At 52.4% G+C, this 27,696-nt stretch overlaps 1 protein-coding gene across 3 annotated transcripts in view; it reads right to left on the bottom strand.

Annotated features, from left to right (window-relative positions):
* Nucleotides 1-18,302, bottom strand: part of NSG1 (neuronal vesicle trafficking associated 1) — a 30,471-nt gene extending 12,169 nt beyond the window's left edge. The window contains exons 1-4 of one of the 3 annotated variants that reach the window (XM_034951972.4): nucleotides 18,017-18,302; nucleotides 17,487-17,541; nucleotides 16,902-17,056; nucleotides 13,077-13,193 (exon numbers count right to left, since the gene is read on the bottom strand). In XM_034951972.4, the coding sequence (XP_034807863.1) occupies nucleotides 13,077-13,193; nucleotides 16,902-17,030 (246 nt within the window). In that variant the 5' untranslated portion in view covers nucleotides 17,031-17,056; nucleotides 17,487-17,541; nucleotides 18,017-18,302. Of the gene's footprint in view, nucleotides 1-13,076; nucleotides 13,194-16,901; nucleotides 17,057-17,486; nucleotides 17,725-18,016 lie in introns of those variants that run through there. The other 2 variants (XM_034951973.4, XM_055111170.3) reach the window with 2 other exon arrangements.
* Nucleotides 18,303-27,696: the final 9,394 nt, after the last annotated feature.

Genomic DNA, 27,696 nt, shown 5'->3' with positions numbered 1-27,696 from the left:
CCTTCCGCGCCATGACAGGCTGCCCTGCCCTCTCTCCTTGCCCTTCAAAGCCCTGGCCAGGCCCCCTGCCCCAGGAAGGCTCTGGAACATCCCAGCCTCTATCGGGACACCAATCGTGAATGCAGGCACCAAGGAGCCCAGCATCTCTTTTTTCCTAATTAAAGTGAAATAAAAGTGTCACAGTTTGGAGACTTTCCTAAGTCCCTGCCCCCTCCCCATGAGATACTTAGAAGAATTCTGGAACAATGGATGATGTTACTGAGCCAGACATCGGCGTTTCCGCCAGGACCTTGCAGTATCTTTTAAGCTTCCTCTACAACAACATGCCATGATCGGAAGCATCTTGGAGAACCATGACCACCAGCAACTCCATCGTTCAACCAATTTGAAAATACTTGATGGACGAACCAGCCATTCATTGCCAGGGACTAAAAGTGAGATAAGCCCGGGTTCCTGGCCTGCTCGGCCACACGCAGTGACCCTGCAAAGGGCATCCGCCCCAACGCCTGGTTTCCTGTGAAAGGGGGATGCCGGCCCAGCACCTGCATCTATGATGGGGTGTGCAGGAGACCCCATGGCTGGCAAACAGTGGGCACGGTGAGCCGGGTGAGCCGTTGTTACCCTATGGGAGCCCCACTCCCACACAATGTTGCAGTCTCCATGCTGGGCAGGAGCTGGAGACCGTCCAATTCAACGCCTTTCTTTACACATAACAAACGCCTTGTCATTGAAAAGGCAGCACCTCCAAGTCGGCCAACAGGACCCAGGTGATCCTAAGAGGCCGGTGTTGGCTATGCAAAAAGAGAGGTGGCGGCCATTCGCAGTGACTCCAGCCTGGGTACAAAATGGACTCAACTGTGGCTGCCAATGAGAATCATGGGAGGCTCTAATGTCCCCAACATCTGGACTCCACTCCAAGTAGCGATAGCGGCATAGCAAGTTTAAAACTCTCCAGATGCCTCCCACATGTAGCCTAAGCTGGAAGCAAGGGGATAAACAAAGGATTCCACATCTGGGCAGAATTCCTGGGGGCTCTCGAGCTACACCCCCCACCAGACTTTATATTCTCACAACAAAACACTACCATTAGGAGGAGCTGTGGAGACGTCCGCCGCCTTCTGCACTCTGGTCAGCATTTAAAGTCTGCGTACTCCTTACACAACACCTGCAAGGCAGTATTACTGACTGTGTTTTACAAATGGGGAAACTGAGGCTCAGATGTACATGACTGGGCCCAGGCAAACTGGCTGTCGTTGGCTGAATAACGGCCCTAAAGACACCCAGGTCCTACTCCCGGAAATGTATATGGTAAGGGACTTTGCTGATTCAATCAAGTCAAGGACCTTGAGAAGAGATTATCCTGGATGATTAGGTGGGCTCTAAAGGTAATCACAGGTGTCCTCCTAGCAGGGGAGCAGAGGGAGGTGCCCCTGCTGAGGCGGCGGCGACTTGAAGACAGAGAAAAGAGGAGAAGCTTGAAGACATTGCGCTACAGGATATGAAGGCGGAGGACGGGACCATGAGCCCCATGCGGTTCCAGAAGACAGAAACGGCAGGGAGACAGTGTCTGCCTAAGAGCCTCCGGACAGAGCAGGGCCCGGCACACCCCTTGATTTTGGTGCAATGAAACTGACTTAGGACTTCTGACTTTCAGGCCTGGGGAGAATGCCCGTGCGCCGTCTTCAGCCATGGCATGGGTGGTAATTTGTTACACTCACCTCTCCTTTCAGTTCATCTTCCCACAGATGGAGCCCCTGAGGGCAGGGCTGTGATTCACACATCTGGCACAGAGAAGATGCCTCCTGCACGTTCAGTGAGTGACTGAGTGAGTGAGTACAACCAGCAGATACTCCATCTCCTAATGAACACACACTGAACAATTCTTGGGCACCTGGAGCCGACCCAGAATAACGTCTACACATCGAACAGAACGTGGATTTAGTTTGCAGGAGGTGCTGGCTGTCTTGGTTTTATTAAGCAAATGATCTCGCCTGGGAAGGAAGCAGATCCAGGGCAGCTCTTCCATCCACGCCCCGTGGGTTGATAGACAGTGTCTGATTCCCATGCCTGGCTTCTCCAGGTGGGCCAGGCAGTCTCTAGGTTGGGAGAAGCGCATTTCCTTAGAAGCTGGGCCTTTCTTCCAGGGCGCATGTCTCCGCCAGGCACAGGAAGTGCGGGGCCCACACCCGGGCCCACCATGCCTGCAGGAACCCATGAACATGTTCAAGTTTTTGTTTCAAAATCAAAGGAGAAAGGCTGGGCACCATGGCTCAGGCCTGTCATTCCAGCCCTTTGGGAGGCTGACGCAGGCAGATCACCCGAGGTCAGGAGTTCGAGACCAGCCTGGCCAACATGGTGAAACCCCATCTCTACTAAAATTACAAAAATTAACCAGGCGTGGTGGTGTGTGTCTATAATCCCAGCTACTCGGAGGGCTGAGGCAGAAGAATCGTTTGAACCCGGGAGATAGAAGTTATAGTGAGCCAAGATCATGGACTGCACTCCAACCTGGGCTACACAGCAAAACCCCATCTCGAAAAAAAAAAAAAATCAAAGGAAAAAATAAGAAACCAGGCTGGGTGCTGTGGCTCATGCTGTAATCCCAGCACTTTGGGAGGCCGAAGCGAGAGGATCACTTGAGCCCAGGAGTTCGAGACCAGCCTGGGTAACATAGGGATAACTCATTTCTGCCCAAAAAAAAAAAAAAAAAAAATTAGCTGGGCATGGGGGTAAGCATCTGTGGTCCCAGCTGCTCAGGAGGCTGATTTGGGAGGATCACTTCAGCCTGGGAGTTTGAGGCTGAAGTGAGCCGAGATGGTGCCACTACACACCAGCCTGGGTGACAAAGCGAGGCCCTGTCTCAAAAAATCATCATCATCATACTGACACTGGTGAATCTATATTGAGGAACCCAGCCTGGACTATATTCATCTTTAGATCAAAGCAGTCAAAATTTTCTCTTTTTTTAATGAAGGAAGGGGTCCATGATGGCCAAAGCACCTCAGTCCCAAAAGGCCCTGCCTTCTTCCTTCTTACTGGAATCCCCAGGCAGCCAGGGGACATTCTCAGGTGATTTGACGTGGTTGAGCAGCCCTGCAGGGCTGTAGGGTCCCGCAGCGTCACCCTGGTGTTAACTCTTCCCAACACAGGCCGAGAACTGCTTAAGAGCCAGCCCCGCTAACTTTGCTAGGGAAGGCTTCTGGGAGGAGGTGTCCATGTCCCAAAGGAGGAGGAGCTTACCAGGGAGGAGGGAAATGGGAGTCCAGCAGGAAGAAAGGGTTTGTGCCACGGGCCTGAAGCATCAAAAAACCCAGTGTCTATGACCAGTGTGGCTGCATCATCGCACATCCTGCAGGAGAGGGAACACGAGCCCGGCGACAAAGATGCCTGTCTGCCACACCAAGACACTGGAAGCAGACAGGTCCTGGGTGTTTCAGGACCCCAGGAAGCAACTGCCACTTTGTGACAAACTAGCATTTCTCACAGCACAAGCAGTCATCTGAAGGACAGATGCCTACCACTGATATGCATGCATGTGTGTATTACAGCAGGGTCTACATTATCCCAAAATTTACATCACTTCTGTGCAGCTGGCAGTAAAAGCTCTAAAGCAGGGGCAATGGGATTATAGCTGCTGGGCAGGGATTTGTACTCATTGCTGTGCATCCCACGGTGGCCCAAGGTGGCCCAGCCCCCACTGCTGTGGGTGTTAAGGGATAGTGCACTGGAGCAGCGGGTGCAGGGCTCCACCAGGTTTGTGTCATTAACCTCTTTGGCAGCTGTGTGAAACCACAAATCCTTAGAATGATGTTTTAAATGCATAAAACACAATACATACACTTGCAAGGAAAACTGATTATACTGAAATACTGGTATCGAAATATTACAAAAATATAAATTTGTGATATATATGCATTTATTAACACACTGAACAAGATCTGATACTGTGGCTTCAAAGGAACCATGAGCAATAAGCACTGTCCCAAGATCACATTGTCCCACAGCTGCAATGTGATATAAAAACACCTGGTGTGCATTGGTGACAAAGTCACAAGTACTACTAATACCTCTGTGGTTTACTGCCTACATTAAAAAGTGAAGGAATTTGTACACTGAAAACTATAAAAAATTTTTGAAGGAAATTAAAGAGGATATAAATAAAAGGAAAGATACCCTGTGTTCACAGATTAAAAAACATATTATTATTAGGATGGGAACACTTTCCAAACTGTTCTACAGATTCAAAACCATCTCTGTCAACAACCCAAAAGTCTTTTTGTTTGTTTGTTTGCAGAAAATGGAAATTACAAGGGACCGTAAAGAGCCAAAACTGTTTTCAAAACCAGTCTTGAAAACAAAGAACAAATTGGAGGAGTTCTCAATTCTAAAACTTACTACAAAGCTACGATAATCAAAACAGAGTGGTACTAGCATAAGATGAGATATATAAATCCATCTAATACAATTGAGAGTCCAGAAACTAATCTATAAGTCCATGGTCAACTGATTTTCAATAAGGGGGCCAAGACCATTCATTCAATAAGGGAAGAACAGTCTCTTCAACAATGCTGTTAGGACCACATGCAAAAGAATGTGACCCTTACCTCATACCATATATAAAAACGAATTCAATTGGGTCAAATATCTAAATATAAAAGCTAAGCCTTAAAACTCTTAGAAGAAAACACAAGGGAAGAATCTTCATGTGATTTGGCAATGGTGTCTTAGATCAGGGGTCCCGAACCCCTGGGCTGCAGACCAGTACCAGTCCATGGCCTGTTAGGAACTGGTCTGCACAGCAGGAGATGAGTGGCAGGTGAGCAAGCATTATTGCCTGAGCTCTGTCTCCTGTCAGATCAGTGGCAGCATTAGATTCTCATAGGAGCATGAACCCTGTTGTGAACTGTGCATGCAAGTTATGTTCTCCTTATGAGAACCTAGGTTGTGTTCTCCTTATGAGAATCTAATGCCTGATGATCTAGTTTCATCCCAAAACCATCCCCTGCTCCCTGGTCAGTACAAAAACTGTCTTCCACAAAACCAGTCCCTGGTGCCAAAAAGGTTGGGGACCGCTATCTTAGATAGCTATGACACCAAAAATACAAGCAATAGAAGAAAAAATAAATGATACTTCACCAAAAATGTAAGATTTTGTTTATCAAAGAAACTAGCAAGAAAGTGAAAAAAGAACCTATAGAATGGTAGAAAATATTTACAAATCACATATCTTACAAGGGCTTAGTATCCAAAATATATAAGGAACTCTTACAACTCAACAACAAAAACATGGCTGGGTGAGGTGGCTCACACCTGTAATCCCAGCACTTTGGGAGCCCAAGGCAGGAGGATTGCTTGAGTCCAGGAGTTTGAGACCAGCCTGGGCAACATAGTGAAACCCCACCTCTACAAAAAATATGAAAATTAGCTGGGTGTGGTGGTGAATGCCTGTAGTCCCAGCTACTCCAGGGGCTGAGGTGGGAGGATCACTTGAGCCCAGGAGGTCGAAGCTGCAGTGAGCTGAGATCCCACCACTGCACTCCAGCCTGGGTGACAGAGTGAGACCCTGTCTCAAAAACAACAACAACAACAATAAAAACACAAACAAACTGATTAAAAAATGAGAAAGGATTTGAGTAGACATCTCTCTGAAGAAGAGATACAAATGGCCAACAAGTACATGAAAAGATGCAGGACATCATTAGCCATTAGGAAAATACAAATCAAAACCACAATGAGATACTACTTCATATCCACTAGGATGGCTATAATAAAATAAAATAAAAACAAACAAGTGCTGGTGAGGATGTGGAGAAATTGAAACCATTGTGCATTGCTAATGGCAATGTAAAATGGTACAGCTCTGTGGAGAAGTTTGGTAACTCCACAATACGGTAAATATCAAATTACCACACAGCCCAGCACTTCTCCTCCTGGGCATATACCCCCAAAAATTCAACAGGTATTCAAACAAAAACCTGTAAATGAATGTTCACAGCAGCACTACCCACAACAGCCCAAATGTGGAAACAACCCAAATGTCTATCAACCAATGAATCAATAAACAAAATGTGGTCTATCGGTACAATGGAATATTACTCAGCCATGAAAAGGAATGAAGCAGTTTTAAGTGCTACAACGTAGCTGAGCTTTGAAATAGCATGCTAAGTGAAAGAGGCCAGATAGATGGTCACATCACATCTTACAAGATTCTATTTCTATGACATGTCTAGAATAGGTAAATCACAGGGACACAAAACAGATTTGTGGCTAACCAGGGGCTGGGGGGAGGGACATGGGAGTGACTGCTTAATGGGAATGGGGTCTCCTTTTGGGGTGATAAAAATGTGCTGGAACTAGCTTAGTGATGGTGGTTGGACAGCATGGTGAATGTATTAAATGGCACTGAATTTAATATGGCACTTACCTTAAAGTGGTAAGTTTTATATTTTGTATATTTTACCACAATTATTTAAAGAATGGGCCAAGCCGGGCGTGGTGGCTCACAACTGTAATCCCAGCACTTTGGGAGGCCGAGGCAGGTGGATCGTGAGGTCAGGAATTCAAGACCAGCCTGGCCAAGATAGTGAAACCCCATCTCTACTAAAAACACAAAAATGAGCCGGGCATGGTGGCAGGTGCCTGTAATCCCAGCTACTTAGGAGGCTGAGGCAGGAGAATCACTTGAACCTGGTGGGATGGAGGTTGCAGTGAGCCGAGATCGTGCCACTGCACTCCAGCCTGGGTGACAGAGCAAGACTCCATCTCAAAAAAGAAAAAGAAAAAAATAAAGAATGGGCCAGAGGAGAGAGGCGGGAGGCTGAAGGTGTCGCACACTATTGTGGGGGTGCTGACAAGAGGCCATGAGCCCCAGTGGAAGGCAAGGGAGACCTGAAGAGTGTTTTCTGGAAAGAACAGCCGGGAACAGAGAAATACAAACAGGATCTGGGCCTCAGGGTGCGTTTATAACGAGTTGATAAGGAGGGAATGTGTGTCCTCGAGGCTTGGGGGTCCTGGGTGATGGCCGCCACCCAGCATCCTGGCCACTCACTGTGTCTCCTGTCACTCACAGAAGGGCCCCACCTGGGCCAGGAGTTACATGGTCACTCACGTGAAAGGCACTGGCCCGTGGCCTTGTTCTCGGAACGCTCACCGTCTGGACAGGGAAGCGTGAGCGGCCTCAGCACTGGCTGTGCTCCCGTCTGCCCTCTCAGGTGTGGGGCCACTGCCCAGCTCAGGGTCCGCAGGGGAGTTGCCCTGCACACCCCACTGGCATGGAGGATGGAGCACAGTGGGATTTGGTGTGTCACCCTCATTAGCTGGGTGACCTTGGGTCTGTTCCTTAACCTTTCTGGCCTTATTTCCCCCCCTACAAAATCAGGACAGCAGGGTCAACCATCAGAGACTAACAGTGAACGAGACAGTGCTCATGGCGCCCCAAGCCCAGGCATGCACCGGGTCGATGGCGCCAGGTCGACGGCGCTGGGTGGCTGCTGTTACTCTCCCCATCCTCCTACCCTCAGGCGGAGGGAGAAGGAAATGAGCATTTCTGCTGAGTAATTCAGTTTAAAAAAAAAAAAGGAAAAAACTTGGAAAAAGAAGATGAATCCCGACATCTTCAAGCGTTTACAGCACTAAATATTTTAGGTAACCCACACAAAAGTGAATACATACACACACACACACACACACACAGATGACTGAACCCACGTGGTATCCGATCCAGCCGAAGCCCCCACACTACAGCTAGCCTGGGGAAGGTGGGCTCTGCAACCACAGCCCCAGGATCCTACAAGATGCTCGCATAGCTAAAGGTGAGGGGGCGTCCACACACACTTTCAGGGTCTCCAATACCACCCCCACGGGAAGAACCCCCACCCCCACTGCTGAATGCCAAGGAAACGGCATCACTGTTCATAAATATTTAAGAAATGCATCTTGAAACACACCAGGGGCTTACTGGAGAGTGTGGAAACAGATGGGCACGCAGGAAGCTCAAGGTCATTAGGGATGTGAAGAAAAGACACAAACCACCCACAGAGTCCTCTGCGACAGGATGCAGAGGGACATCCCCACCAGAGTCTGGACTGCCAAGCAGGAGGACCACGCAGACTAACGAGGGCTCTCCTGCCAAGTCGCTCCCCAGCCCTGTGCTGGTGGTGAAAGGTGTTCTGTGCAAAGCCAACCTTCAAATCTCTCAAGGCCCCAGGGTGACATGGTACCCGGTGAGGGTCAAGGCTGGACCACCCAAACCTGACCTCACATCACAGGCAAACAGGGTGTGGAGACCTCTCCAACGTCAGCAACCAGTCATCACCGGAACCACGAAGCACGAAGGGCTGGAGCGGGCCCTGAGGGAGCCTTCCTGTCACCTGCCTGATGACGGCCCCTAATGACAGTCTCCAGACCGGAAGGAGAACTGCAAGCAGCGGCCCCAGCAGCCCCGACCCGCCACTCTGCAGGCATCAGTGGGGAAGTGCAATTTCAAAAATGTTTAGATTTGGTTAATTTGAGAAACATCTCAGCCAGTGTTTATTCTCACCGTAAATATGCCTCCAGTTAATTAAGCGACTGCTTTCCTTGACAAGAACCTCTTTGGAAGCCCAAGCCGCTGGCCGCCGCTGGGGGAGTCCTCCTGCCATCCTGTGTGGCGGAGTCTCTCAGAACCTTCTCCCAGTCAGCAGTTACCTAGCAACCAGCCTAGCAACCTCACAGCCAAGAGATTAATCCCCAAGTGACAATCAGAAAGCTGCATGCAAAAAGACACTCCGTTTCAAGGATGCCATCCAAACGCCTATAAAGATGAGGTACCTCTGAGCTACACAAATTGGAGAGAGGAGGGGACAAACGATTTACCTGTCACTTCAAGATCGGAAAGGCGAGACTCCATTCCTGCAATTCACGCACGGAGATGAAAGAGCTAAGATGATGGCTGGGCCAGGGAGCTGCACAGAAGCTGTCCAGTCACTAGTGGGACGAGGAAGATGCTCTGTCCCAACCACAGCTTCGACTGGGCCCTGGCAGGGGGGTACACAAGCCAGGGAGAGTGAATCTCTATTCTGGACCCTCCATCATGCCCGTGTCTCCAGCATAGCCTGCTCCCCATATGCTCCCGTTTCAGAAAGAGAGACCCGCCCAGCCCTCAACCAGCTGCAGCTTCACACACGCCTCATTGTGTGCACGCGTTCAGGGATGCCAGAAATCTAACTGGGTAATAAAAAGCTGGGAGAACATTCCAGAAAGGTGGGCACCCTTAGCATTCCCAAAAGGCACCAGCCCTCCTCATCCTTCCCAGCTTCTGTGCTAGAATGCACCCCCATCGGAAAGGCTCGAAAACTCAGGACACATTAGGATCACCTGGAAAGCATTTGTCAAAAAGCATCTCCCTGCGGTTCAGGGTCCCTGAGTTAAAATCAAACTTCAGGTGATGCTGACTCAGGTGGCTCCAGAAACACCTGGGGAAGCAGCACTTTGGAGGCTGCCTCTCACATCCACCCCACAGCAAGCGGGCAGGGAGCTAGGTAAATCTCCTTCCCAGTTGAGAAGGGGCTCGGAGCAGACACAGAGAAGAGACGCCCTTAGAATGCAAGTTGTTCAGCTGCGAAAGTCCAGCCTGCAGGCTTCCTGGGCAAGCTAGTGGGCTGAAATATGCCACAGCAACAGGCTTCTAGAGCCGGCTGCCCAGCTCCTACTCTGCCTCTGCCACTCACTGACTGTGTGGTCTTGAGCAGGTCACCTGTCTGACTTGGTGAGAGCTGACAGGCATCACCTGTTAGAGGCTTACGCGTAAGCATGGCCCCGAGAGAGGCTTCAATCCAATGAGCTGCCAGCTGAACTTACTCAACAAGCAAGGACCCACGGGCAGACCCAGGAAATCTCGCCAAGTCCCCCATTCATGGGAGGCCAGCAGCACAATTAGTCATCCATTTACTTATCAAGCTGTTACTGTGTGTGCAAGAAGCGCCAGAGAGATGATATCAAGGAGCTCTTACCGTGGCTGGCATAGAGCGGCTGATGAGTAAGTTCTGTCTGCACAAAGAGTCCCTAAGCCTTCATTCTTGGCTGACATTCTTGGCTCAGGGGGTCTCCATGGCCTTGTTCCCCTCCTCGGGTCACCAGTTCAGGTCGAGGGGGCCTATGCTTGGAAGGGCCACACCAATGGACCTTGCCAGGACACCCAGTCACAGGTTTCACACCCAAAGAGAAGACAGCCCAACCCAGACCCTCAAAAGAGAGCACCTGGGGGAAGGGAGCGTGGAAACCAGGACTCAGGAAGACACAAGAGAGAAAGAAGCTGTACACTGGGGAGGCTTCCGGGGTACCTGTGCCTGCCATGTCTCTGAAGGCCTTGGGGATGGGGAAGGAGGGCGCCGCACATTCTGTGTGGCTCAAGGCAGCAGAGCAAGGGTTTTGAATCAACAAAGGAAAAGGATTTGAAGAAGTGGAATGGCTCAACAGCGATGGCGCCTGGGGTGAGTGCTCCCACACAAACCCACCTCTCCAAGAAACCAAGGACCTCTGGTGCCACAGCCAAGAGCAGGCTGCCAAGGCTCTCTGCCTCAGTTTCCCCTCTATGTAAAATGGAGCTATGAGGGCGCCTACCTCCTGAGGTGTTTATGAAGATTAAATGAGATAATATGAGCATTAGGAGTGTGAAGCAGAGTCTAGCTCATGGATCACTCCGTCACTGTTAGATGCCATTGCAGCCTGGCTACAAAAGGCACTGGAAACAGGACGGTGAGGTTTGTTGCAAATGAGAGGGACCCAGGAGGCTTCCTGGCAGAGGTGTGATCTGCACCTGCCCTGGGAGGAGATGGAAGGGATGGGGTCTGGGAAGCAGCAGGCGTCCCATGGGAGTGGGGAGGGATGTGGCGCAAGGTATGGTGGGAAGGCCTTGGCTTTGAAGCTAGAGAGTCACAGAGGGAGCACCCCAGCCACCCTGGGGCCACCTGGGACTCAACAGCCTTGCGTGTAAAGGGGCCAATGCCACCCCTTTAGGGCAGTTGTGAATCATAAAGGAGGAAAAGAAAACTAAGCAGAGGAACACACCCAGCAGACTTAGTCCAGTACAGTCATGTACTGAGCACCTACTGCATACATCGCCTTCTCAGACAGCCACAGGAGGTAGAGGCAGGGAGATGAGGCAGGGCTTCGGCTGCCAGCAGCCAGTCTACTGGGATGAGCATAATCACCCATGGTCTTCTGAGCCTTCAGGTTCTGGGCAACAGGGGCCAGGTAACCACAGAGTCCCAGCCAAGGCTGCCAAGGGCCCTGGTGACAAATATGCATCACCCATTCCTTAGGCAAGAGACGTGGGGACCTGCTTCAGGTGGTCATGTGGGAAAAGTACAAATGAAGAACACCAGAGGTCGGGCACAGAGGCTGGCACATCATAGACACTCAACAGATGAAGGAATAGCTGTTCAAGTGCCGCACTGCGCCCTGCTCTGTGGGGACCTAAGACGCCGGGGCTGGGAAAGCAAAGGGCAAGTGGGGCCTGAGAAACCCAGACACACTCAGACTTCACACAGCGTTTAGCCATCAGGACAGAGGACACCGTGACCTTGAAATCAAGGCCACTCCTGCCTCAACCAGGGGCAGCAGCCAAACCCAGGGTGCAAATGGGGCAGGACAGGTGAGTGGCAGCAGATAAGGCACACGCTAATCCCACTGGCCAGCGCAGAAGACAGGTATTGACCTCGGATCACTATGTCTTGGTCCTGGCCAAGAACCTCAAAAACGTACGATGGGCCGAGCCAGGAGCCACCAAAAGAGCCTCTCAGCACACACGACATCCTTACATACCAGCAGGGACAGACACAGACTGCTCTGTGCCTCGACTTTCCCATCTATAACACTGGTAATACAAATAGTACCTACTATTAGTAGGGAGCCGGCAGAGGGCTGCTGGGAGGATTTGCTGAGCTGACACAAGTAATTGCCCCACAGCAACACTCATGGGACCCGCTGGACCAGGCAGGCCCTGACAGGCAGTGTGTGGCAACGGGAAGAAGGAGGGACTGAAAGTCAGATTACGCCCTGGCTTCCCCAGTCACTCTGTGGTTTTGGCTTCATCTGTTAACCAGGGATGGCTCCCAGTCCCACCTTCTGTCATCCACAAGGTTGTCACAGAGATCCAATATGATGCCATACCCACAGGGGCTCTGGAAACTGTAGCGGGTGGGGGTGGGAGTCCCTGTGCCCCCAGCACAAGCAAACTGCTCACACTGCCAAGTGGAGGGTGACCAGAGAGCCAGACAGGGCCACTCTGCAAGGCCTGGGGCCCACTGATGTCTCTCAATTCACCTCCTTGAATCTGGATGAGGCTACCGCTTTACTCTCTCTCTCTCGTTTCCCAAAGAATGAGTTTCCTGATCAATATCCCAACTTGTTCTTCAACCAACGTGGCCTCTGAAGGCAGCCAGGCTGGCAAGAAGGCTCCTCCCACCGAGACAGGCTGGAACCCTCCCGCTCTCAGCAGCACCCCTTCATCCCATCGGGATGTGGGGAAGGATGGAGGATACACACAGGCCCAAAGCCAGACCCCCTGCAGATCGGATCCTGGCTCTGCTGTGTAGAGCTGTGACCACTCTGTGCCTCAACCTTTCCATCTGTAAAATGGGTTATACCGATAGTACTGGTGTGCCAGGAGGGTTGCTCAGATGAGCTCACTAGGTAAAGGGCTGGGACCCCTTTCTGGCATGTGATCAGTGCTGTGCGTTATCTTTTTGTTATTGTCTGCTTCCTTCCTGGAACTGTTAAGTAAATATTGTAATGTTTGATAAGTGATTTTTCATATGTTTGTAATCTTTGCCTAAAAGACAGTTTGTGGGTGGGTTTTCCCTGTTATAAAAATAAGTAATATGTGATCATTTTGGAAGAGGAAAAGAAAAAAGAAATGTACAAAAAGCACAAGGACAACATCTTGGCAGGCAGCTACAAGCTACTGGGTGTGCACAGCTGGGATGAGCCCAGACAAACGGCGTCAAACCCTGGCCTTCCCTGCAGGGCATCCATGCAGCTCAGCAGACCCCTTCTGGGGGCAAAAGCAGCATCTCACCCAGCACAGGACCACTCACCTTAAACCTCTCGGTGACACCCTCCGTGATGCTGACGGTGAACTCAGCAATTTGGGGAGGACGTGCTTTCCCTTTCTTGCGGTCAGGTTCATACTCGGTCTTAGTTTTCACGACCACCTTATCCAGGAAACAGAGAAACAAAAGTCAGATGCATTCAGACATATCTGCCCAAAGAGGGTGGGTCTGGGAACTCCCATATTCAAAGTCACCATTTACCAGGAAGAAATTCACAAGAACGAGAACAGCCACTACTTTTTGGAAATCTCCTCTGTGGCAGGACTTTCAGAGAAATGACCCATTCATAATCCTGATAGCAGTCCCAGGAGGGAAATATTATAACCGAGGGGCACAGAAGTTAAGCTCATTGGCCAAGGTCATGCGGTTTATAGGCGGCAGGGCGGGGATGCAGCCTGGCAGCTGACTCCTAACCCAGTGCTCCTTCCACCCACCAGAGCCAAAGCCTGGCTTGGCCCAGGAAGCTGGGAGGCTGCACCTGCCTTTTCACTGGCCTTGCTGTGCCACCATGGGCACAAGAAGAGGAGGTCTGAGGGTACTGCCCACAGCCCTCCAGGACTGGCTGGAGAAGCTGCCACCAGCTTGTCTGGAAACAGATCCAGGATCAACCTCTTTGTCTCCACCCCCACATCCTCCTCTCCCCCTACCCCTGCCACAGCCCCCAAAGGATCTCCCTGCTCTCATTCCCCTCCACCCCTACTGTGAAGCAGAACAATGTTTGTCCAACCTGGAAACCAGCCCTTGCATCTGCCCTACACCCCAGCAGCTTCAGATGGACCCAAGAAGCCTCCCAGCCCTGGACACTCACGGCCCTGGCCTCAGCGGCGCTGCCTTCATCACTCACCACACCCGTTGCCAGGGACTGTTTACTTCTCTGTCCCACTGGACTGGGAGGTGTTCAAGAGCAGTGTCAAGGTGTTATAGGTCTCTAATCCCCAAACCCCACTCCCCAAGCCAGGTTCCAGGAGAGGCTGTTGCACTAGAGACAGCCAGCCACCTCCAAGCTCTTTCTCCTCCGAGGGACAAGTCCCCTTCATTGGGCAGTCCGTCACCTGCTCTCCACGATGGTGGGGCCCAGGACAGAACAAAGAGACCCCAGCAACTGGGGATGGTCAGCCCCAGGCGGGCAGCCAGAGGGCCTCTCATCCGGTGCTATGACCCCCAAAGCCAGCCTTGGGGAGAAAGAACAGCGGAGCCCATTCCAGGGTCACTGAAAAATGATCCCAAGAGCCATAAACCTTGTAACCACACTCTTGGCCTCCGACCCCAACTCCTTTTCCACCCAGTGCTCCTGCGGTGGAGAGGGAGGGGTGCCTGGCATGGGTTGGCCTGGGCACCCACCCCTGTGAGGCACTCTGCTTGAGCCAGTGGTTGGGTGTCACCCTGCCATCCTCGAACCCCGACTGGACCCAACTAGCCATGTGACCTTGAGCACGCAGGCCTAGACTGGCCAATGAATGGGAAATAAGGCTACTGCTGAGGATGAGGAAACCCATGGAAACCTCTCCCGTATGTGGGGGCCCCATCAATATTCTGTCGACCTGGATTGTATCCCCACCTGCCACTAACAGGCTAGGTGACCTTGGGCAATTCTCAAACTCTCCGTGCCTGCATTTCCACATCTGCAAAATGGGGGTAACATGGTAGTGACCTCATGGCATTATCAACACATTAAAAGAATTTAAACCTGTAAAACTGGCAGAATAGTTCCTGGTGCAGAATAAGTGTCTGGCAAATGTCAGGGGAGACCAGCCCTGACTCTGCTGCCAGCACTGTGACTGCTGTCACTGCTGCACCCCAGCACCTCAGCACTCCATACACGTTCTCAGAACAGATTCTCATTTATAACCCAACTGTGTCACCACCCCTCAGAAGCCATGTCACCTGAAACAGGTGACATCGCCTCCCTGAACTCTGACTGTTAGCAACACGTTGCTGTTGTTCAGGTTAAGAGAGGTCTTACGTGAGAGACATCTGGCTCCAAGCACGGTGGAGTAAGAGGCACTGCCAGAAACTTTTGCATCCTGGAGGACTGTAACCTTCAGCCCAGTGACCTTGGGTATGTCCCATAAATGCTCTGAGGCTCAGTTTCCTCATTGTGGCCTTAGAAGCCTTCTGGAAAATGATCCCAAGAGCCATAACCCTTGTACCCACACTCAGTCCCGGCTGGAAGTCCTGGATGGAAGGTCTGGCTGGACCCGAGAAGAGCATCCCTGCTGGCTGCCCCGCTTTGGACGCTTGCAGAGAGAGCAGACTCATCACCTTTCCGAGCTGCCTAGGCTACTCCTGGTCGACCTAATTAGTTGGTGAGGATTTCATACCTGCCTGAAACCCTCCTCCCTGTATAAACCAACCGTGCCAAATGGTTCTGGAATGGAACAGACTGAGGACAAGAGAGGAGGCTCAGGCCAAGTGAGGGGAATCACCTGATAGAGGTGCTGCCTCAGGACACGGAGTTCCTGGCACAGGCGCCACTGCTCCTCAGCCGAGCAGCTGGGGGCCCAGGCAGGAGGGGGTGTGGGGGCCTCGGGGCCAGGCCCTGCTAACTGGACGAGTCTGATGCCTAGACAGGGAGGGGTGGAGTGGAAGCTGAGGCCTCAGGCAGCCCTTCCCCTCCTGCAAAGCCTAGCCTGGACCATCAGTGGCCCAGAGTGGCACCACCGTGGCCTGGGGGGCACAGGTGTGGCCGGCTGATCCCCCTTTCTTGAACTGAAACCCCCGCTGCCAGCCTCTTCCCGGCTCCTGCCTCCCTCCCCAGACAACACACACAATAAAGCTGGGAGGACACCTTCACAGGGGTCAGGGCCCCCACCAGGACACCCCCACCCCACAACACCCACCCCGTCAGCAATCACCAACTTGCTGGAACGAAGACAGAGCCCTGGCTCAGAGCCCCTTCACCAGGGACTGAATGAGAAAATAAATAGAAAAGCACTTCCGGGAATTATTCGTGGCTGTGGTGGTTTGTAAGCGGCAGCAAGATGCTGAGAGTAGATGCTGTGTCTATGGTCTTAGATGTGAATTTTACAGTACAATTGCCTAGACATGCAAAGATCTATTTACATTTTTAAGTGTTAACTCTTGGAAATATTATTCTTAGCAAACAGAAACTACTTAATTGGATGCTACATTCAAAAAGAATTCTTTAAATTCAGCAGAAAACACTTTGGGGAAAGGTTGATGAATGGTTTTTCCCAGTGACACCAATACTGAGCGAGCCCGGGCACTTATTTGGAGATTTCACAAAAGGAACAAAGAGGAAGGAGACCCTGTGTGAGCGCGCACACCCTCCTGCACCTAGCGCCAGCCTGGCAGGGGCAGGCAGAAAGGGCGAGAACAATTCAGCCCTGGGGAGGGGCCATCTGACCAAGGAGAACGCTCCCCCGCCTCGGTGGGGCAAGTCGGGCTGAACTGCCACACCCGGGAAGGTACAGGGGCAGCCTCGCCCGCCCCTAGGCTCACCCCCGATCCAGAGCCCCTGGGGCCACGGGGCAAGGGAGGAGCAGGGCAGCTGCGGGGCCAGGGCCCTCTCGGATGAGGCTCCCAGGAAAAACGCGAAGGAATCTTGCCCCACCGCGTTCCACTGTCAGGACGAGAATATCATCTAAGGCAGGGCTCCCCTCTCCCGCCCAGCATCCCGCGATCCAGAATCCCGCGCGGGTACACTGTCCTCGCCGCGCTCCCTCCGGCCTCCCGAGCCCGCCCCCACTTCGCGTACCCAGCGCACGCGGCGCGTTTCTTTTGTTGCGCCCGCCGTGCGAGATTTGGGGGTGCACACCCGGCAACGTGGAGGGGCGTGGGGGGGCTTACCTTATCCGGGGGCGGGAACTGCAGCTGATTGACATCGAGGGGCGTCATCAGGGGAATGGTGTCGAAGCCATCCTCCAGCAGCGGCTGCTTGGTGCCCTTCTCTGCGAAATTGTTCCCCAACTTCACCATCGTTCCGGGAGCTCCGAGGCTGCAGCCTGCGGCGGGAGGGCCGGGGGGAGTCACCACAAGCAAGACCCGGGGCGGGGCGGGGGGGAAGTGGGCACCCACACCCACCGGCGTCCCGGCGTCCGCGAGCTCCCCGGCCCCGCTTCGTCTCGGGGAGGGGTCGCGGGGACGCGGTGGTCACGGCCCGATGCGGGGGTCGGGTGGTGCTGTGTATTTCTAGACCCTCATCTCGCAGGACCCAAGCGCCGGGCGCAAGGGCGCACCGCGGCCAGGGAAGGGGGCGCCGCCCCTGCCCAGCACCTCCAGACCCGGTCCCCGGTCCTGGGGCCGCCGCACCCGGGCGACCCGCTGTTCACAGCCCCGTCCCGCGTACTCGGGGAGATGGGCATCCCCCGGGCACTGCTCCTGGGCGGGCAAGGTCTGGCCTCGGCAAGCCCAGGCGCGGCCGGCCGCACTCACCCACGCCCGGCTCCGGCAGGTCAGCTCAGCGCTCCGAGCTCCGCGTCTCCTGCTCCTGCTCGCAGCAATGGCGGAGGCGGCGCCGCGCGCGGACCGGGGAAGGGGAGCGAACGATTGGGCTCCACGGCCGCTCCCTCCTCCTCGCGCCGCCGCCTCCCTTCCTGCCTCTCCCGGGGGCTGGGTGCGCGCGGGTGGGTGCGCGCGTGTGGCCGCGCCTCCGCCTTGACGCAGCGCCCGCCCGGCCGCACAAAGGAGTGCGGGGCTGGGCGGGAGCCTCCCCTGGGACCACGCGCCCGCCCTGAGCCGGGGGAGGGAACAGGGGAGCGGGAGAGGACGCGCCCGCAGGGGGTCTCGGAGCGGCGGAGGGCGCCCGGAGCGGGAGGGCTGCGGGCTGCGCCACCCCGGGCGGCGGCCTGGGCGCGAGGCGCTTAGAAAGGAGAAAGGGGAGGCGGGGACCGTAGGGACAGAGCGACCCCCAGGGGTGCGGGGAGGTGCAGAGAGGGTCCCCGCCCGCAGCGCGCCGCGCTCACCTGGGGGTCCTGAGGACGTTCAAGGGTTTGGGGGGATGGGTCCAGGAGGCGCTGGGTGGTGGCGGAGACCAGAGCAGGGCGCTCCTTAGTGCTGGGTTGGGGAGGGGGCGACCAAAAGAGGGCGCGTCCGCGTATAAAGGGGGCGCGGCCCGAAAAGGAGGAGGAGGTTTTCGGTGGTGCGGGAGGCGGAGTAGCGCTCTCCCAGGGCTGGGGTGTGGGCGCCCAGGGTGAGGCTGCCCCAGGCAGCGGGAGGGAAGTCGTTCTAGGCAAAGAGCGCTCAGTGCGCCGCGCGGAGGGAGGCGGAAAGGTTCCTCCGCTCTGGTTGGCAGAGAAGGCGGAGGTCCCACTGCAGCCGCCGCCCGAGCATCCTGGGCACAGAGGAGGGGCCGCTGGGACGATGCCCGGACGCAGAGAGAAGGGGGGTGGTTCTAGCCTGACCTGCGCCCCCAAACCCCGAGCTCAGCCGCTGTCGCGGCTTCCCAGAGAGGGTCCTGTTTGCAGACCTCCAACCCGTCCTGCCTGCAGGACTCACGGATGAAAGACTATGGGGTGTGGGGGCGAGGCCGAAATGGGAGTGGAGCCCGCGCGGGAGGAGGCCGGCTGCGGGGATCGGTGCCTCCTGGGCACGTGGGCCAGGAGCTGGGCCCTGTCAGGCGCTGGACGAGGAGGAGGCATCACCCAAATTCGATACTTTTTCACACCCTTTCCGGGGACTTCCCCGCGGCACTACGGAGGGTCCGGGGCGTTTTCCGTCAGCCGTCTGAGAATCCTGGGAATAAGCCCAGAGCACAGGAGCAGCCACCGCCTTGAGCCCCAGGCACAGCCTGGGAACTTGCCGCGGGTGCCCTGATTTCAAAATCCCCAGGAGGGCTAGCCGTCTTTGACAGGTGACCTAGTGGGTCTCTCGTAACTCGCCCCGACTCTCCAGCCAGGGTCTAAGTGTGCCTTTGACCACAGGCCAGCCTGGTCTGAACCCAGGCTCCTGGCAGAGGCACCCCGCCCCCAACCCAGGGAAAGCGGGTGTCAGACTCTGGCCCCTGCCACGGGCCTCAGGGACCCACAGAACCCACCTTTTTGGCACTTTGATGCCTCCCTGAAGCAGGTGAAGAAGAGAAGATTTCTCTTGCTCCACTTCAGAAATCTGCCCAGGCATCTGCCATGAGAGTGACCCACTGGTCAGGAGAAACCCTTTGGGCTTAAGCAAGGAAATGGCTTTCCCGCCCCCCCCCCCCCCCCCCGTCTCAGGCTGAAGCATTTAACAGAACCCAACACACACACGCGCGCACCCACCCACACACACACACACACACACACACACACTTGGTCAGAATTCCACACCAGGAGGAGCAAAGTGGAGGCCCTGCCCCTCCCTTAAAGACTCTGTCAACTGAGGAGAACAGAAAGGCAAGCAGGACCTAGGTTGTCCCAGAGATGGACGGTGAACAATCATGTTTCTCTGCTAGCTGGCCTTTTGTGCTGTCTTGGGTCTTGACTGGTGCTGGTCGTTGGGACTGTTTCATCCTGTGCTTTTCTTCCTCTGCTGATTGTATCTGGGCCCTGTGAAGGGCATGGACAATGCAAAATGCATGAGACACAGCGCCACCCGCAGGGAGCTACGGACAAGGGCAAGTCTTTGCTGGGAGCAGTGGCCCTGTGGGAGAGTGGCCTCTGCCTCTTGCCAGGAGGGAGGACATCCAGAGACTGTGGGTAAAGACTGTGGATAAAGCGTCCTACAGGTGGGCCTGAGAGAGGTGCGTGCAGAGGGGAAGGCATTCCAGGTAGGAGAACAGAATGTGTTAAGACAGTATATGAGCTTCCTGCCACTGTTGGAACAAATTTGGCTTAAAACAATAGAAACCTGTTCTCTCCTGGCTTTGGAGGCCAGAAGTCTAAAGTCTAGGTCCCAGCAGGGCCTCACTCCCTCTACAAGCCACAGAGAAGAACCTGTTCTTTCCCCCTCCAGCTTCCAGTGGCTCCAGACATTCTTTGACTGTGGCTGCATCACTCCAATCTCTGCCTTCATGTCACTCCAGTCATATTGGCTCCTCCTCTTCTCTGTGTCTCTTATAAGGACACTCATCATAGGATTTAGGGCCTGCTGGGATAATCCAGGATAAGGGCTCCCTCTCAAAATCCTTAACTTAATCCTATCTTTGCCGTATAAGATAATGTTCACTCTTTTACTATGTAAGGTAAATCAGGTTCCTGGGGTTAGCATGTGGACATATCTTTTAAGGGTCGCCATTCAGCTCACTACAGGCATTAAGCTTGCAAGGGTGTGGTGATTTGGAGAACCCAAGTCATTCACCGAGGGTGGCAGAAATTAGGTTGAAGAAGCCACAGCCACCAAAATGGGGATGGCTGAGGCTGCAATGGTGGTTGCAGGTCAAACAGATGTCAGGTATTTTCACAACATACAAAAAGGGAAAATCAATGGGATGCGATCTCCCCCGGACCAGTTTCATCCCAGCACCAACAATTTAAAATCCAAGTGCCACAGAAGATTGTTGACACATACTCAGTTTTTCTAAATGACTCTTTTTTTTTTTTTTTTTTTTTTTTTTTTTGAGACGGAGTCTTGCTCCGTCGCCAGGCTGGAGTGCAGTGCCGTGATCTCAGCTTACTGCAACCTCCGCCTCCCTGGTGCAAGTGATTCTCCTGCCTCAGCTTCCTGAGTAGCTGGGATTACAGGCACGTGCCACCACTCCCAGCTAATTTTTGTATTTTTAGTAGAGACGGAGTTTCACCATATTGGTAAGGATGGTCCTGATCTCCTGACCTCGTGATCCACCTGCTTCAGCCTCCCAAAGTGTTGGAATTACAGGCGTGAGCCACTGCACCTGGCCCTAAATGACTCTTTTAGGAATACTTCCAGGGTTGCTGATCTCAGGCACAGACCCATCACTGCCTGTACGATTGTAACTCCTACCCTGCTCCCTCTCCTCAGGGCAGCCAGGCGCTGCTCTCTAATGACCCTGGTACTTCCAGGTCCAAGCGTTTTAGCAACTTCCCTTGTCCCACTGGTTGAAGTCCAGACTGTCACAGCAAGAGACAATGTGACACAGTGGCTAAGCCGTGGCCCGATTTTGAATCCTGTCTCTCTCTTCCTAGCAGTGTGACTTCAGGCAAGCTGCTTAACCTTTCTATGCTTCAGTTTCCCCATCTATAAATGGAGATAATGATACCTCCATCAGAGCAGTGTTGTGAGAATCAAATGAGCTATTCTTATTTTTTTAAGTGCCTGTTTTAGGTATTACTATTGCTTTGACCTCTAATTCTGTACTCCTGTGGTCTCTATTCTTAGCAGCCGGTGCTGGAGCCAGGGCGAGGTGATAGACACTTTTCCTGGTTACGTGACAAGTGTTCAGAGTGACTAAGGTGACTCTTCCCCTAGAGGCCTCATGAGCCTCTTTGCAGGTCACAGAAGTCAAATGATGAGTCCACAGCCACAGGCTTCCCTGCAGAGCTGGGATGGGTTGCAGGCTCTAGTCAGGCCTCCCACAGCCAGCCAGATCTCCAGGATGGATGACGTCCTGCTGGGAGGGGGTGGCCACCCAGTGCTGTCAGCCTATGGAGGTTCAGTGGCAGGTGATCAGCAGAGGTTCTGCTCTGTTTTTCTGCAGCCTGGCCACGTCGATCCAGCGATGCTTCATCCAAATGTCTTGTTTTTAGATTGAGATGTAATTCACATGCCACAGATATCACCAGTTTAAAGTATACGCTTAACTGGTTTTAGTATATTTACAAGGTTGTACAATCATCACCACTAATTTCAGAACATTTTCATCACCCCGTAAAGAAACCTGTATCCCACAGCAGTCACTCCCTGCACACATCCTCATCTCTGATGGTTTTAAGTTTCTTGGGTCCACTTCTCAATCCACGGGACCAGCCGGCACACTGGGATCAGCCGGCACGCTGGGACCAGCCGGCACACTGGGATCAGCCGGCACACTGACACAGAATCGGGAGAGACATTAGGCTCTGGATCTTTCTGCAAATGGGACAATCCATTTGCAATGTGAAGAATCAGCCCACCTGGGTGAAGTCATCCCTGTTTCTCCTTAAACCCTGTCCTGTAGCCAAATTCTCCATTCCCCCAAGTGCCTGCCTCCAGGCCTTTGCAAATGCTGCTTCTCTTGCCTAGATTGCCTTCCCCACTCCTCATCCATTTTGCAAACTGCTCCTCATCCTCCAAAGCCCAGATCCAATGTTGCCTCCTCTTTGAAGCTTGGCCTTTCTTTATGCTCCTCTCTCCCGGAGTCTGGGTATTTACATTTCTATATAGATCATGAGCAAATCAGGCAGAACCACTTAATCTTTCATTTCCATATCCCCCCTTTCTAGAGCATGGCCTAGTAATCAGGAAATGTTTGCTTAATTGAATAGGCATCCACTTAGCTTACATTCACAGTAAAGTAAGACGTGAACATCAGGGGTGTAAATTCGAATTCAAGTGCATAGTAAGAAAGTCAGGTCAGGCCTGGTGGCTCATCCCTTTAATCACAGCACTTTGGGAGGCTGAAGTGGAAAGAACCCTTGAGCCCAGGAGTCTGAGAACCACCTGGACAACAAAGTGGACCCCCACAAAAAAAAAAAAAGAAAAAGAAAAAGAAAGAAACGAAGGGAGGGAGGGAGGGAGGGAAGAGAGAATTAGCCAGGTGTGGTAGCACAAACCTGTGATCCCAGCTACTCAGGAGGCTGAGGTGGGAGGATCACTTGAGCCCAAGAGTTTAAGGCTGCAGTGAGCTGTGATTGCACCCTGCTCTCCAGCCTCAGCAACAGAGCAAGAACAAAAAAAAAGAAAAAAAAAAGAAAGAAAAGCAAATTCATGGTCTAATTAAAACCGAAGGCAGGTTTGCCCATGACATCGTTGTGATGCTCTCTTCTTAGAGTTCACCTTACTGCAAAATACCCATTTCTGGAAAACCCCAAATGTTATTATTTAAAATACATAATATATAAATGAAATCATAAATATAGTTTCTAGTGCTCTCCAGCATTTTATTTACCTTTGTGTTTCCCAGTGCTTGGCCACATGAGACGCTCAGTAAATGGCTAAGAAATGAATGGACTCACTCTACTTCTTTGCTTTCACTGGGTAAATACGATTATGGGGCTCAGAATCATTTGATGACCGATGATGTATTTAAACAGAATTGTGTCTGCGTGTCTAGTTTGGGGGTTTGGGGATTTTGTTTGCTTGTTGTTGCTGTTTTGTCTTATAGTCTTAATGAACCACTCAGCAATTCCTGATTTTCCCAAATTATTGCTAAGATCCATTTTGCTTTGGCTGTGAGGCACTTGACCTTGGGGGAGTGGGAGCAAGAAAAAGACAGCCAAAGGCTTTGGTGAAAAGCCCTCTGTGGCCTGCGTTTCCTCATCTGTAAATTGACAAGAATGGTCACACATGTTTTCTTTCAGCTCCAGGATTTGGTATCTAAGAAAAGATGATTTACAAATACTCCCCATTGGAGTCCTATTTTTGGATTTGTGATGAGAACCTTGCAACGTGGGGTGATCGATGGGCATAAAGGCAGCAGAAGCTGAGTGTTCTTTGGTTGGATGCTCACCTCCAAGATGCTGGCAGCTCCAAATTCCTCTGGCCTGCTCATTTTCCTCTCACAACCCAGGCTATTTTCAAATAATCCAACCTGTCCAACTCTAAAATTAAGGACATTAGAGTAGAAAAATATTTAGGTCAAGAAATGTTCTCCCTGTCTAGGATTTCCGTCACGGAGAGGGTGGAGGGGAGGGTGGAGAAGCAGCCCAGCCCCCAAACCCAGCAGAGGCAGGGGAGGGAGGCACATGAGGACTTCTTTTTCTTTTTCTTTTTTTTGAAACAGTCCTGCTGTCTCACCCAGGCTAGAGTGCAGTGGCACAATCTTGGCTCACTGCAACCTCCAGCTCCCAGGTTCAAATGATTCTCCTGCCTCCGCCTCCTGAGTAGCTGGGATTACAGGTGCCTGCCACCACGCCTGGCTAATTTTTTTGTATTTTTGGTAGAAACAGGATTTTGCCATGTTGACCAGGCTGGTCTCAAACTCCTGACCTCAAGTGATCTGCCTGCCTCAGCCTCCCAAAGTGCTGGGATTACAGGCATGAGCCACCACGCCCAGCCGCACATGTGAACTTCTAAAGAGTGCATCCAATATGCCTTTTTTTGGGAGAGGGTCAAATTCAGAAGATAGAGCTCTACAGTCTTGCAGAGGGGAGGGGGCGAAATGTGGACTGAATGAACAATTATGTTAGGGTCAAGGGTTTTTCCAAGGCTGAATAATCCTCTAGTTCATGCCTTCATTTTATACCTGGGCCAGCAGGGAGTAAGGTGCATTGTTGCCGGCCACTCAGAGGAGAGGTGGAGCCTGTCCCTGGACTTCTGCCTGTTCAGTTACCCCCAGTGAGCCACGGCAGGGGGGCTCACAGACCAGGCCAGACTCCTGCCTCCACAGCAAAGCTCGCAACCCCCAGGCACCCTCGCTGTTCTGATCCACCAATGGTGCTGTGCGGGCCTCTGCCCTTGGCCCGGCAGATCCTGTCTCTAGGACAGGAGCTGGGCTGGATGGACTGTGGCCGCTGCAGTGGACTCCCTTGCCCTCTGGCCAACAGGCATTTGTCCCCTGGCTGCCTCAGGCTGACCCTGTTCCTCAAAAAACGCCACCTCTCCTCCAAGGCAGCCTCAGCCCTTCCAGAACCCTGTCTCACCCCCTTCCCTCGTCCTGCTGGCCCAGGGATGGTAATAGCTCCCCTTGCAAGCCCAGGCCACTGAACGCTTCTTCTGAGCCCTACACCCTGGCCACCTTTGCAGACAATTCTTTGAAATACATCTCCTCAAATGACCCCATTTGGCGTGGCCCCTGCAGCCTCTTGGTATCTTGACTGATGCAAATGCTGAGGAGAATACTTCTTGCTCCCTGAAGCCCCCTAGAGCCTCAAGGAGGAAACCCCCTTTAACCATCCTCCAGGCGAAAAATTAGGTGATGATGATGACCATGAAATACCTTCCCTGTCATTATCTTAGTTTTTTTTAGCTTCACAAAAATTCTGAAGTAGAAAGGACAGATACTGTTACACCCATTTTTCAGATAAGGTAACGATCATCATTGGTGTAAATGACCATATTAATAGCATGTGTCATCAGGGAATACAGAGGGAGCACCAAAGTGCTTTCTAGGTATTTCTCCCAATGCCCTCAACCCACATTCTAGGGCTGTTTCTATTCATAGTCCATCTCTCAGATAAGGCCACCGAGGCTTGGGTGACAGATGATTATTAAGAAGATGCTGGATGTTCTCATTTATAAGTGGGAGCTGAACGATGAGAACACACGGACAAAGGGAGGGAAACAACAGACAGTGGGGCCTGTTGTGAGGGCGAGGGAAGGGAGAGCATCAGGATAAATAGCTAATGCATGCGGGGCTTAATACCTAGGTGATGGGCTGATAGGTGCAGCGAGTCACCATGGCACAGGTTTACCTATGTAACAAACCTGCATGTCCTGCACATGTATCCCAGAACTTAGAATTAAATTAAATTAAAAATAATAATGCAGATAAAAACATTAAAAAAAGAGAACATGCTGGGAAGATATGTTGGCAGGAGGGAGAAAACCAAGCACTTCAAGAACTCGGTCAGAGTACGGGTGCGGTGGCTCACGCCTGTAATCCCAGCACTTTGGGAGGCCAAGTTGGGAGGATCACTGAGGTCAGGAGTTCGAGACTAGCCTGGCCAACATGGCAAAACCCCATCTCTGCTAAAAATACAAAAATTAGCCAGGCATGGTGGTGCACCCCTGTAATCCCAGCTACTCGGGAGGCTGAGGCAGGAGAATCACTTGAATCCAGGAGGTGGAGGTTGCAGTGAGCCGAGATCACACCACTGCACTCCACTCTGGGCGAAGGAGCAAGACTCCATCTCAAGGAAAAAAAAAAAAGAAAGAACTCGGTCAGAGGGGTGGACTCCCGAGCAACAATGCAGCCCCCTACTGTCCCCAGGCCCAGCCCTGCTCTCGGCCCATGCTGGCTGACAGGAGACCTAGCTATGCCTCTCTTTCCCTTCTTGACTGTAATAAAGTGGGGAGGGAGGATCCCCTAAAGCCGAATACTCTCCTCCGGTCCTGAGGTGATGCTAGTCCTCATACTAGCCATGTGGCCTTGGGCAAAGCGTGCCCCCACCTCCGTTTCCGCTTCCATACAATGAGGGGTTTGGACTAGAATAACTTAATTCTCCTCCCCCTGAGAAGTGCCCCCCCTCCATTGTGTTCGCTGTCACGATGGCAAGAATGGCCCAGGATGAATCAGATCCAAAGTTATCGAGGACACACTGAGGTCAAGCAAGTGACCACGCGTGACCGGGGGGATAAATAACGAAGGCCACATAATTCCATTCCGCCCTTCCCCTGCTTTTTTCATAAGCAGTCCAATGTCCCTCAGCACCAGCTAAGTACCAGATTTCGAGCTTGTAGCAATAACTCATATTAAATTATTTAGCCAGTAAATGATTATAAAAGCACTTTGCCAAAGTGAAGAACCGCAGAAAGGCCAAATTCTAATAACAGTGATACCGCCATACGCTTGAATTAATTATTGAATTTTTTAAAAGCCCACAGATGGATGAATGCAATTCATTTCATGCTTTGTGGAGCCAGGGTCCCTGGGAGAGTGTCTAAAATTCACAGGCTCCCCGGAGTGTGCTGGAGATTACACAGCGGAAGGCTGAACGGCATTGCAGGCGGTGCAGCGATGACCTACTGGGGCTTTTCCGTCTGGAATGCCTCCATCCGTGCAGCTGGGGCTGGGGCTTGGTGGCCACAGCACAGTGAAATTAGCACGTAACCCCTAGGCCAGCCCTGATCCACAGGCCCTGAGCTGTCCTGCAACTTCTGGCCATGACATGATTTTTTTTTTTTTTTAACGTTCATAATCTGTCACCTTTTCTCCCCTTGTTTCTCAGGCCCAGCTCAGGAATAAGGGTGGGGTCCTCATGAGCAGATTTTCCAGAGATTGAATTTTTATCCCTCTAGGTCTAATTTTCCTCATTTTGGACCAGAGTCATTCTAAAATGCAGAGCACGTCGTCCTGCTTTCCAAAACAGAGGACGTTGGAAAGAATTTAACCTCTTGTTGAAGAATCAGGTCAGCTTCATGAACACCATAGACCCAACTGGATTGGGTGCTATGGGCCGGGACTCGTGTACTACACTGGCTGTCCACAGGCTGTGGGCTTGGCTAGGCTTGCCCCTGCCCTTGTCGCTGCCTCTGTGGCCGCCGTCCCCACAGCAGTTGCAGACGCGATCCTCATAGTGCACCCCTCGCTCTTTCCAGTGCACTGTTTCTAATCTGCTATGGGCAGAGAGTCCAAATTGCTGAACTTATCAGAATGACATCTGAAAGAGGCTGTATTGGGTTGAAAGGTGTCCCCCCAAAATTCATGTCCATCTGGGACCACAGAATGTGACCTTATGGAAATACGTCCAATCAGATAGAAAAGGTAAAGATCTTAAGATGAGAGCATCCTGGATGTAGGGTGGACCTCAATCCAATAACTAGTATCCCTATAAGAAGAAGGGACATGGCTGGGTGTGGTGGCTCAAGCCTGTAATCGCAACACTTTTGGAGGCCAAGGCAGGCAGATCACTTGAGGCTAAGGGTTTGAGACCAGCCTGGACAACATGGCGAAACC

Source organism: Pan paniscus, chromosome 3 (genome assembly GCF_029289425.2).
Source record: "Pan paniscus chromosome 3, NHGRI_mPanPan1-v2.0_pri, whole genome shotgun sequence".
NCBI lineage: Eukaryota > Metazoa > Chordata > Mammalia > Primates > Hominidae > Pan > Pan paniscus.
Note: the sequence above shows the minus strand (reverse complement) of the source record. Positions and strands in the feature narration are given on the sequence as shown.